We start from the raw sequence: 13,047 nt of genomic DNA on the forward strand, positions 1-13,047 counted from the left end.
AGCTTTCAAAACATTGTTGGTGCACGTGACAGAATGCCTTGCATGCCTTTGACCTTCAGGCTGATTATTAGAATAGTTTATTGAAATATTCAACAGTCAGCATATCACAAAATATTCCTTGCTCAAACCTATACTTGTCGAATTAACAGGCAAGAGGAACTGTTAACTGGTAGCAAGGTTATATCCCACTTTGCAGCGTAATTGCATTTGCAATTGCCAAACCGAAACAAGAGTGAAACATATGTTTCATGAAAGTTTATCAAACAGAAGAATGTGGAAAATGTGTATCTGAACATAGGTCTGACATATTTTCTATTATATAGAATATACATTTTTGCGCAGGCAAAAGAGGGGAAGGTATTGTATAATAATATTTATTAAAAATGCAGTATTTTTGCAATTCTTCTCTCATTTGTTACCACCAAGCAAGTCGTATTAAAAGAAAAAAAAGGTACATTTCTAAAAACAGGATCTCAAATAAGAGGGAGAAAAGTTTTTCTTTGGGGTGAAAAACAAGACTTAGTGGTATGTGATCTGAAGCCAGGTCCATTGCTTTATAACCCATTCACAATCTGTACTGTTCTTTATCTGCAAGAGAGACACAGGTAAAAGGCTTAACCACTACAAACACCAGGCATGTCTATAAGGCATCACTCTAGGATGTCTGTCCCTTTAGTAGCTAGCAGTGAACTTCAGAAGACCAGTAAGTACAATGGATGCTTTTTTTAATCTTGTTTAGGCATGATAGCATTTAAATTCAAATAATTGAAGTGTGATGATTAAGGTATGCTAAATAATTGCAGAATATTAATTATCTGTGTATGATAGACATTTATTTTAGAATTTTTTTTCATGATGTGGTATTGGTTTGTTCTTTTTATTTTTTCTTCCTTATTTCTAGCTAAAAGAGAAAGTAAGTCAGTTGTTCAGATTCAGTCTTTTGTTGGCCTGCTAGTATAGATTACTTCTCCTTCCAGCAAATGGAAGGCCTTGTCTTCTCATCAGTCTAGATGGCACAACAAATTATTATTTTTAGAGCTCAGTTGTGCAGGCATGTTTAAGGCAGACATTCTGTAAGTTATACCCATATAATGCCTCACTGCTTGAAATGTTCGTAAATCACTTTCAAGGTACACCAAGGACTTTTTTTATTATTTAAAATCTGATTTGATGATACGTGTTTTAGCCAAAACACATAGACTTATGATTACAAGATTTTTTTAATGCCCCGGTACTAACCATCAAGAAAAACAGAGGTGTCCCACAAGCAGCATTAGGTGCTGTGATTCACTATGCTTTTGTACACCATTTCTAGCAAGTTCTTTAGAAATGATCCTGCTTTAAATTAGCACAAGCTTAAAGCTGGAATAGTAATGAAAAGGATTTTCTGTTGGATTTTTTTTTTTTTTTTTAAGTCATAATAATTTAATTTGGGTTTGAACTGTCAAAAAGGACCCTTTTTGTTTGACAAGGCCTAGCTTTTCGGTCAAGGTGTGAGGTGTGCTCCTTCACTAACATACTCGTTACCAGAGATTTTATTAACGCTGAGATATTCAGGGTTCCTATTACCTGAGTTTCATATCCTTCAACCCATTTCCATTCTCTGAGGAACCTGAAATGGTACTGTTTCACAGAAAATCCCAGAGATGTTGAAATAATAATGATTTGTGTTTAATCTAATTATAACCTTTATTCTGAAAGGGAAACCACAGTCTGTCATGCATAGCACGTTTCACAGAGATGTTATTCTTTGCTCACTTTCCTCTTTTTTGCGCGTGTGTGTCTATATATCTATGTCTGTGTGAGAGAGAGAGAGATTAGACTTCATGGAGACGAGCATTTTCTCACTGACCATAAAACCGATGTATTAAGGTTGTTGGAAGTTTTGCTGAGAAACTGCCAAAGTTTGTGCTATTCATTGACATATAAAAATCTCATCATGGGATTTTCCAGCCACTAGGCTCTCTGGACAGAATTGCCTAAAGCATTTCCTTAAGCAGGCATAAAAGAAAGGGGACTGGGGCTGGAAAAAGAAGGGAAGAAGGAGTTAGGGGAGCTTTGCATGCAAAGGTTAGGAAAGACCATATGTTTTGGAGACCAAGAATCTGTTCCATATACATGGACTTTAGGAGAGGCAAGAGGAGAGTGGATCCATGACTTTGCCATCCTTTCTTGTGACGTGAACTTCAGCAGGCTGCCAGGAAAAGGCTCCACTGAAAGGCACCGTTTAGCCTCAGGCTTGTATTGAGGCACAATACCTTTTTTCTTCTGACAAGAACCATGCTCGGTTACCCTGCATAAGATTCTCCCTTATGTTAAAGGCTATTTGCATCTTTCCACCAATGTAAAGATACTCTGAAATTAATTTCAAGAACTGTGGAAGGCTTTCCCTAGGCATTCAACCTTCCTGGAGTGAGTCTTCCTAGGGAGATTCACGATGAGATTCACCTATGCCACTCTGGCATTTGTCCTACTTAGGTCTCTAGAGGGCTGATGAAGGGCATCTTGACCTTTCTGTTCACTGAAACTCAGGTCCCATTACCAGTTGAAGGCATTGATGTAGAGTTGTTCCAAGCGTCAGTTAGGAAGGAAGAGGAAACAGAAAAGCAGCAAGAGAAGCTCTGTGCATACAGCCTTAGCTATTGCTTCAAGATTAAGGATTCATGGAGATTTGGACTTCATAACTAAAGATAGATTAGACAGAACTAATAACATAATTTCATTTTCTTCAGTATTCAAAGTTAGAATTTTCAAGTTTGCAAGGGAATCCTAAGGAAATAAAAAAAATTAATTCAGACTTCCAAACTCTCTCAGGCTTGTTTTCAAAACCTCAGCACTGCTCGTATGGTTAGTTTTAGTTCCTGAGGCAGTGAATTGTCCTGAGTTTTTCTTTGTAATCAATGTATTTTTGATCATAACTTCCCACTTTAGACAGAATACATGTGATGCATAAATAAGCCACCGAGTTGGTATCTTCAGTAATGTACATAAGCTGGAGGTTATCTGGGGGTAGATGTTCTTGCTGTGTATGCTTTAACTGTATCCTTGATGTTAATGTCTGCGGTTTTGACCGTGAAAAACGCGAGGTCAAATGTTCATTGTTGAGAGAATTTAACCCAGTCCCAGATGGTGACAATTTAACTCAGTCACACAAATTACTCAGTTAACAGCAGGAGTGGAGTTACTCGGAGTGTCATTAAAAATTAGACATTTAGCATATTGCAGTATTTATTCTCAGGCAAAAACTTTGTTACTTTAGAGTTAAAATTGCAGATGTAGTCAATGTAATCTTTATTCAAATTACATGACAGTGTCATTAAAGCAATTTTAAAACTGCAATGACCACTGACAGACATGTGCACATAGTTAATGATGGCGCCAATATATGGAAGGGATTAAGTGTGGTTTTATGTGCTTAGTGAAAGCTTTGAAACTTAACCCAGAAGACATTATTATAGACTTTTTCAAAAGGTACGTGACTAATAATATATTTTACATATAAAAGGTAGATTTTCATAGTGCTGCTGATTTCCCACACTGGACCTACCCATGTGGCCTTTGCCATAATGCAAAAGCGTCTTCATACTTGTAATTCCTTTCATCTAGTTTCTGTACTGGGATACGTGCTAAAGTTTCTCGGTGTGTTCTATTGGCAGCTGCTTCTTTTAAGTAATATTACTTATATACCATAGCTATATGTGGCAGCAAGCTCTAAAAATAGTTATTGCTAAGGAAACTAATTTCAGTTAATTAGAAGTAGCAATGTCTTTTCATGAATGGTAAGGCCGCAGAAAATCTCAGGCTAATCTTACATGCAACAGTGTTGAGACACAACAGTTACAAACTTGAGATACTCCCAAATGTGTTGCTTCTGAAAAATAATTACTCCCTTTCTTGAAGGGACAGGGGAAGTTGCCCTCAACTTCTGAAAGAAACTGAGTATTTGGAATCATCTCATGCTTTCTGGGGTTCACGAAATGTTAAAATTAGCCAAATAAAGAGACCTGATAGAACACTTCATTCTGAAGAAAGAGTCATTCTCTCTTCGCTATTTCCTTTATTTAAAAGCTATGATTGACTTTATTAGAATGAGAACTACCCACAGGTTTAGTATGTCTCTTCCCTCTTTCTTTTCTTATAGCATTGTCTGTAGCTTTTCTGCTGCAAGATTCACTGAAGCTTAGAGCTGTGGGAGATCAGTGAAAATGATCTGGGAATTAAAGGCTGAGAGGAATCCCAGAAAGGAGTATGTGCATGGTGAGCTTGATAACAGCGTTAGCCAGATTCAGCCTGCAAAAAGGCTATTTGATAAAGGGAGGGAGAAGCCTGAAGGGGAATTAGAGAAGATTATTCAGCGCTGTGAAGTATCAAGACTTTTAAGACTATGTCTTCACTACAATTAACATAGACTATTACTCTTTGTCCCTGCCCTGTCTAATGAGGCTGACAGCTTGAGACTTGCAGTGAACGTAAAGATAGATTTAACTTTGGAAGTTCATTTCACTAGCAGCGTTGCCATCTTGAAGGCAGAGCTGTGACTGTTTCCTTATTCCTCAGAGGGACAGGGATTTTTTTTTTTGCCCAATTCATTAGGAGAGACAGTTTATACGATTCATTTTGTTGAAATGTTCAGAATTCTGACCTCTGCGCTCAGCAGTCTAGCAACTCATGTAGTGGACTGCGAATTGGAGATGCATAGTAATTTTGGTGTGGCTGGTAGCATGACCGATCACGGCAAAGCTTTGCTGACTCAGATGTCGTTCATCCTGACTGCCTCTACAAAGAATTGTATATAAAATTGGAGGCATTGGTGAAAGACAGAAAAATAGGATGGGGTGTTATGGAATTTGGGACTGTAACTCAGCAAAGTATCTAAGCAAGAGGCTTAATTTAAGACTGCTTGAATCTATCCTTATTTGCCAAAAGACTTAAGCCTTTTAAATTTTATGGAAGGGACTTCATTTGGACTTCTGAATGTGCATTGGGTATGCCTTTTGTTGAATTAAAATTAATTTCTAATCTGTAGAAAACTAATGAGGAGAAACTGGAAGGGACACTAGAAGACACAAAGGGCAAATGGGGGAGTGAAGAGATCTGGAAAAAGACTGAAATGAAAAGCAATTCATGAAGTTCAAAGGATTGCAGGAGTGTCAAAATTCAGGTCTTGATATGTGAAATTAAGAAAGAAATTAAATCAGTGGGGAAAGGCTGGAAGAGACTGAAGGATGTATGATGAAAAGCCACAAGAGGAAAGAACAGAGATACATACAGAAGCAACTGGGGAGTAGTATGTACATTGCTTTGGCATTGGTAATGTTCCAGGAGTTGCTTTGTTACGTTTTTCCCTGTGTTAACATTACAGGTTAATATGAAACTGCAAAAGATTTTGGTTAGTTTCTCTGAAAGACCGAAGCAGGGCTTTATAAAGGGAAGGATTATGTACAAGAGTTTTAGGTGGGGAGATGCATACTACAGCAAAGAACCGGTAGGTGTGTGCCTGCTGTCTAAACTGTATTTTGGAATAATGGTATAAAAGGATATTGCATAATTAAAGTGTTGGGGAAAAAAAACGAGGGGTAGGAAGAGAAGTCATGCAAAAGAATTGCAGTAGTTTGTGAACAGTTAAAAGGAAAGTAGGAAGTTTGCAGTATGCATGTGTGCTTTTGTAGTAATTAACTCCCACACCCCCTTTCTGTGTCTTTTCTTGCAAATTAGACACATGGTTTTTATTGGAAATAACTCTGGTTATCACCACTTCCTGGACATCGCTGATGCTAATCAAAACATAGTGTGGGCCACTGATCAGTTAAACATTAATGACTCATTTTGAAAGATTTAGTGAGGTAGTTAATAATGGGGTGGGGAGTTCAGTTGGAAAAATAAGGAGCCTTATGCTCTTTGTGATTATTACCTGACTTGGTCAAACCTTATATTTCTCCAGAATTACATTTTTTAAAATAAATAAATAAATAAAAACCTGTTTTTCTTATGTTAAGATCAACACTCAAAGGGATGATTAGGTTGAACAGTACGACTTGGAGCTTTTGGTGGTGGGCAGTCCATTGTCCTCTACTGTTCAAGCAAGGATTTGGTTTTACCTTTAAAGGAAGGAGCATTTCAATGATATCAGTGAAGTTCAGGTATCTGTCATTTTTTGCAAAACTAGTGGTAAGATTTTTAGCACATTAAGCATTGTTATTAATAGCAGAAATGATTTTGACATTATGTGACTCTTTCTCTGTTATTACAGTACTGGATACCAGTGTATTTACTATTCACCTGAAAACACAGCCAAGGCAAAAGAAGTTCTCAGCAACATCAATCATCTACAGCCTCTCATATCAAGCCATGCAGACCTGCTGCTTAATTCTGCAAGCCAGCATTCTCCAGACAGCTTGAAGAATTCTTTAAAGATGCTTTCAGAAAAAGTAAGATTCAAATCTTCACTGCAATGGAAAATGCAATAACCAAGTCTCTAACTGCTGGGTTTTTTTCCTGCATAAATTGACTTTCATAGCATCAGGAAATGTTAAATAAGCTCTGCTAAAATAAGCATCAGAATGGTGCTATCAGAAAAAGTATATTATTTAGCATTTCTGTAGGCTTTCCATGTAGCAAATTAATGAAATCTATAAAGTTTGTCTTTATTTGAAAGTATAATTAATTTAATTTCATGTGTCTTTATTATCCTCTAGTGGCCACATACCGGGATTTATCAAAAATAGATTATTGTAAATAATGTCGTGGTATGATGAACGGTGTGTTATTTCTCTTTCTGTGATACTTCAAGCTACTGCTTGTGGGAGGTAGTTCAAGCCGTGTTCGTGTGTAAGGTTTAGAATAATAGCATGATCAGAAATGGTGATTCAGTCTGGAAGGAGAAGCTAGGAAGTTGGCACCAGGAGGTCTCAAATTTTAATCCTCTTTCTCCTATTATATTCCTCTGTAGCTGTAGGCTCTTCCTCATCTTAGTTTCGTTAGCTCTAAATTAAGGAAAATAATATTTTCCACCTGTCTCACAGAGTGATATTGGAGATTAGCTGAAGTCTGAAGGACTTTTAAGCATATGTTATCCTATAAAAATATTAAGCATTATCGCTATGACCAGAGGGGCTGAAAAAGTTTCCCATCGCTTCATGGGCCATACCTTCTGTAATGTGATCTCAATATGGCTTAATAACACTATCAATAACCATTTCCATATATCTTCAGCTATTGGGAAGTGGCAACCCCTGTGGTCTGTTGAGCACTATTATCCCAGCAGTACATCGTTCAATGGGGGAGTTTCAAATCTGAATATTGAGCTCAGCCACATACTGTGAAGGCATTGCATTGGAGCCACGGGGGAGATAAACACTGCTCTTGGTTACAGATGTGTAAATCCACAGTAACTCTGAGAACACTGGAGTCGCTGTGAATGTCAGGGATAGATAGGAAAGTAGAATTCAGCCTGGAAATGAAAGGGAGGAATTGGGGGCGGGGGGGGATTTTAGTGTACCTTTCCACATAGTGCTGAAAGAAGCCATTTTTAGCTGCACATGGAAAAAGCGGAGCTGCTCTGTTAGCAGTTAGTTCAAAGAAATACGCACGCACAAGTAAAGCAGATCAGCAAAAAAGTGTTTGTTTTGAAGATTCAAGACCTGGTTGCTAAGGAATTTGTACGTTAGCTGTAGCTATTTGCTTTGCCCTTCCCACCTTTGCCTGCCTGGGCAGGAGGAGGGGACGGTTTCAGAGTGGCTGCAGGCAGCAGTGGTACTAACCCACCGTTTGAACCGTGGCCTGCTGGAGAGTCTGACTCCAGAAAAGGGCCGAAAAAGACAATGCATTCAGTTTGGAAAAGTCACAGATATTTCAAACTTGCAGCTGGTGATTTAGTTGTATATGTTCCTATCAACTTTTCAGGGCCAGGATTAAATTGCTGGTTAGTGTACGAGCACAGGTTCCCAGAAGTGGAAGCAGGAGTCTCACCTGATGTAGTCCACCTGACAGCCCATAGTTTCTATCTAGCCTCCACCTTTTGCTTGGAAGAGATGAATCCAGTTGTCTGAACAACTGCTGCATGAACGGTTGAATACCTGCTTCCCTCTCTATTCCCAAATTTACTCTGAGGAGAAGACGATACTTGAGAAAGAGGGTGGGACGGTTGCTGAGGAAGCTAGTGTGGAGGGACAGCTGCTTGTGAAGAAGGGAAGAGAGCTGGGGAGGAAAGACCAACTGGGGAGGAAAGGGAAGACCAAGAAACACCTTCAGGGAAGGGCGATACTAAGTTTCAAAACCCCAAATTGAGTGAACCCACATGGTGCTGCATGAGATCCCTCATTCTTAATACAGAGCATCATCCTGATATCCTAAGATAACCTATCTATATAATCTGGTACAGTATGGGAGAACCAAGACGAACAGAGCGTCCCTGGTTATATTTAAGATAGGTTGGCATGCTCTTCTGGATAGAATTATGTGATGCCTACCTGTATTCTTGAGGCATATGAGGTGCTTCTGCTCTCCCACCTTTTGTATACTTTTTATATGTAAAAAAGAAATGTTCTTTTACATTTTAACTTGATATAAATTTAGAAATTAAACAGCTCTTTGAAGAAGTCGTAAAAATGATTTGCCTGGTGATTAAATTCCTCAAGTTTATTTAAAAAGCATATCACTTTTTATTTTGAGATAATGTTAAGCTTGATATATAGAATAATTCTTTCTAAAAACATTAGGTAGCAGTGAGTATATCTGAGCTATCAGTAATGTGAATTATAGTTATTTATGTTAGAAATAGAAGGATTGGCTACATGCATTGAAAGTAGAAAATTAAATCAAATCATTCCACTGCTGCTTCTTAAATTGAGCTTATTTTCTCATATTAAGCATGGTTTTACTTCCCTATATATGATTTGCAATTTACTGTAGTGTTTTCCTGAGACTAACCTTTTATCAACACTTGCTGTTAATTGATTAAGGAAGCCTTTAGCTGTTGACAAGTGTATCAGCATTTGCAGCTTGCAGAAGGCTTGATAAATTCATTTTCCAGCTATGCCTATCTTTGTTTGCAGAAATATTCTTTAGTCAAGTATCTAAAAGAATTTGCAAAGTTTTCATTTCTTTGTATAGACTTGCTTTGTGATTTCAATACAATTTCATAAATGTGATGTTCTGCAAATTTAGCTGTACTGAGCTGTAAGAAAATGTAGTTAAAATGTAGATTGTTGTTAAACCAATGGAATCCTTAAATGGAATTTAATTACGGAACCATTTTAGTCTCTGTATGAAAAAATGGAGGGTCGCTTCCATGCCAGTTTGCTTTTTAAAATGAATTTTCCCTATAAAATACTTACATTAAATTAAATTACTTAAACTTTTCAGATAATTACCTAATATACATTGCAGTCATAGTGGACATTCCTTACTTCAAGTTGTCCAATACATACAATTTTCTGAAGTGTAAAGCTTTTTTGAGTCTACTATGCCTGATGCAGACCTGAAATGACCTCAAGCAGACTTTGAGGGGGAGGGGAGGTACAAATCTTCAGCCAAACCATGATGTTGTCATTTCTAAGGACAGACAAGTAAAGCAGTTTGGACTCTCTTGGTATGGAACTGTAGAACAGTCTTGAAGAGGAGCTCTGCTGTTACCATGCAAGAAAAGACAACTCCGCAAGTCTCACTTTGCCTCTTCTTTATAGAAGATTGGTAGGGTTTACTAGCAATATTCCCCAAAGACTACATGTTCTGTCAGCATGCACCATGTGGAGGCTGGAAACGTAGAAAACGGAACCTGTCCTAGAGTGCAGTTCAGGACTACCATGAAGCAGTCCTGAAGGGCTACATATCAGAAAACTGTCTCTGTTGAAGCACCCTTTCCCTCAGGCACCAGGTTAGTAAGGACGAGACAGCATGGGTCTGGTAAAATTGCCAGGGAGATGAATAGTGTTGCCAAGCCTAATCACTAAACAATCCGAAATCAGGTCTGAAAGAAGCCCTGATGTTGGTTTAAAAAATCACAACCTAGCTTAGATATCCTTCAGGTTCTTATTTTTAAGACTTCTGAGTTTTATTTAAAGCAAATTTTCAGCCTTTCAGTGTGCAACCATCAAGGATCAAAAATACCTTTTTCCTAAACATCGTGAAAAAGGTAAAAAGCAGAAATTTCTCAAGCAGGTACCTAACCCAGCAGCTGGAGCTTTAAGAAAACCATCAATTATTTAGAGCATTGTGGTCTAAATGTCAGTAAACTTTTGAGGGGATATTGAGGTAGGAAAGCAAGAAAAATAAGTTGAGTAGGAGTAGAGGCATGCAAAAGGGGAGCAAGTACTAGCAAAAGGGGATGGGTTAGGAACAGAAGAAGTGCAGAAACTGGGAGAAAGATTTCCAGGAAGACAGATGCTGACACTTGAAACTTGTTTGGTTTGGGGTTTTTTGCTACTTCTCTTCCAGGTTTTGCATAAGAAGCATGAAAGGGCTGAATGAAGCTTGGCTGGGCAACCTTTATTTCTAGCATTTCCTAGCTTTGCGTGACTGCTTGTTCGGGCTGGTTGCTCTGACTCTTACCTACATACTTTTCCACGTGCCTGTGTAATTAAGAGTGTGTGCACAAAGGCAGCTCAGCATCTGAATCTGCACATGACAATCCGCTATGTTCTGAGTAAATAGGAAGGCAACTAAATCCCACTGACCTAGGACAAATAAATTCAGGCAAATGTGCTGTGAAAGAAATGCAAACCAGTGTTTTATCATCACCTATGAACCAGGGCCTCTGACTGGGGAGAGACTATAGCAGCCTGGGTGGGGTGTGGGGTAGCGACAGGGCGCATGCCCTCCCCGCTCTGACAGATGAACCCCGTTGCATGTTGTTGAAGTAACCAAATTGTGACTCTCCCTAGCTGTCCGTCACCGCGGCTTTGCTAGCGGTTGCTGCCCTGTAGTGGAAGGGAACATGTCCTTGCACCTCACCCTCTCCTGTTCAGTAAGTTGTGTCAGCTGATGGAGCGAAGAGGCCAGCCTCCGAAGCAAGAGGAGCCGTGGCGTTGGGGCCACGAGCTGCGTGTGACTGCAGGGGATGGGCATGCGTGGCAGGCTGGTGGCAACAGCAAGTGCTGTTATGTGGAGACAGAGCCTAGAGATGCTAAAGACCATACGCAGAAAGCATTTTCCTTTTCTCGTTGGGGTGGAAGGGAGAGGAATAGTGCAGGGAGGTTGGAGGCTTTTAAAAATATGGTAAACTTCCAGCTGTCATAGTCAACAAGAAGGATTTAGAAAAATGATACAGTGATTGAACAACATCTTCATAGAGTCTGGAAAGACTACTTCAAGGTTTCCTTTCGTTAAAAATAAATAAAATAAAGCTAGAAATCAGGTGTCAACACCTGCCCTGATATCTGGGTTGATACCTACACATACCAAAATTTATCCCTGGAAGCACTGCTTTTTGCAGGTACTGCAGTCTCAGCAGTGTAGACTAGTGTGTTTTTATTTAAGAAGATCCTTAAATTCATTAATCCCACTTTATCTGACACTTATTTGGAAATTATTGAGAAGTGGTTGGTTACTCTTGGAACTGGTTCTTGTAGAGGCTTGTCTCTGCAGGCAAAATTTGGAACTCGAATAAAATAGGATTGTGTGAAAAGATGATGATGTCTATGACAGATACCATAGTTCTGTGTTAATCCTTAGAACAATGGGATTGCAGAATGTGATGATGTCCCAAAAACTCCTGAATTTTTCCTCATTGTTTGTTGGTCTACTTTGTTTTCTGCCTCTCAGGCTGGCCTGAAACGAATATCCACTCTGCCTAAGGGTAATTCAGTGTTATAATAGCTATGTTGCAGTATTGCGTTCTTTGGTCTAACCTTTTCATTTATTTTTTTTCTAGACAGAGTTATTTGTGCATGCATTTAAGGATCAGCTGGTCAGAAGCGCCCTTTTAGCACTATACACAGCCCGGCCTGGCTGTGTCCTCAAGAAACCAGCTGTGCCTAGAAACAGTGCAGAAGAGGGGGATGATTTACAGCATCAGGGTCATCCTTCTCAGATTAAAAGACAGGACTCTATACCCCATCATTCGGAGTATGATGAGGAAGAGTGGGTAAGTAGTCAGACACTCTTGGCTGGTATTCAATCCTAAACCCTACAAATCAGCATAAACAAATGCAAGCCCTAAGTGTCCTTGTCACATGTTATTGGGGGAGAGGGGGGAAGGAGTGCAAAACCATGAAATAATATTTTTCAGATGCCTTGTATATTTTGAAACTAACTTGAAAGAATTTTCCTAAGTACAGTGTGCTTCTGTGTGACTGCTTGGTTGTGCATGTAACAGTGAGGATGGTGAGTATCTTCTTGCCCAGATGGGAAAATAGTCTGTCTTTGCTCCTACTTGAGTTCTTTTTCCTAGCTAGGCAGATTTAAGGAGACTGGAACAGCGTATGCTATTATGAGGGAAAATTCTTCTTTTTTTTTGTTTTTTTTTCTCCCCAAGACTGAATATAAATAGTTTAAATACACATGGATTAACCCTCAGCAAAACAGAGCTGTTTTCCCTTAGACTCTGTTCTTAGAGGATGTCTGAGATTGCGTAAAAGAATTAAACATGGCTTTTAGATTTTAACATTCTTAGTATATCTTTCAAAGATTTGTATTATTTATATGGCTGAGATTTTGTAAATTAATTATTTTGGTGGATGTGTTAATAATAGATCTACTTCTTTGTTACATATATTGTGAACTCAAGCTATTTTTATTCAGTTCAGGCTCATACTCTCAGTTCATCACTGTATTTTCGTAAATGTAAAGGATGCCAGCATATTAATCTCTATTGTAAATAATTAATAACTTGTGTGAGCTACAGTACTTACACCTGAACTGTAATTTTTATCCATACCACCAATAAGGGAAGAAGAATGTATTTCTTCTAGAGAAAAGACAATTATCTCCAACACCATGCATTAAGTAGTCATGAGATTTAAACAATAAATAACTAACTCATTCTTTTATTTGTCTTCTGGTTTTAGAGCTTGAATTCACTTTTTCATGTTTTCTCAACAACCTGAGGGG

General features: G+C 38.6%; 1 protein-coding gene across 10 annotated transcripts in view; it reads left to right on the top strand.

Moving 5' to 3' along the window:
- The window catches only part of INPP4B (inositol polyphosphate-4-phosphatase type II B), a 370,055-nt gene that overhangs the window by 248,445 nt on the left and 108,563 nt on the right, over window positions 1-13,047 (top strand). For all 10 annotated transcript variants that reach the window (XM_075501000.1, XM_075501001.1, XM_075501002.1 and 7 more), the window contains 2 exons: window positions 6,251-6,428; window positions 11,870-12,082. In XM_075501000.1, the coding sequence (XP_075357115.1) occupies window positions 6,251-6,428; window positions 11,870-12,082 (391 nt within the window). The remainder of the gene's footprint in view (window positions 1-6,250; window positions 6,429-11,869; window positions 12,083-13,047) is intronic.

The sequence above is a fragment of the Mycteria americana genome, chromosome 4, assembly GCF_035582795.1.
Source record: "Mycteria americana isolate JAX WOST 10 ecotype Jacksonville Zoo and Gardens chromosome 4, USCA_MyAme_1.0, whole genome shotgun sequence".
Taxonomy (NCBI): domain Eukaryota; kingdom Metazoa; phylum Chordata; class Aves; order Ciconiiformes; family Ciconiidae; genus Mycteria; species Mycteria americana.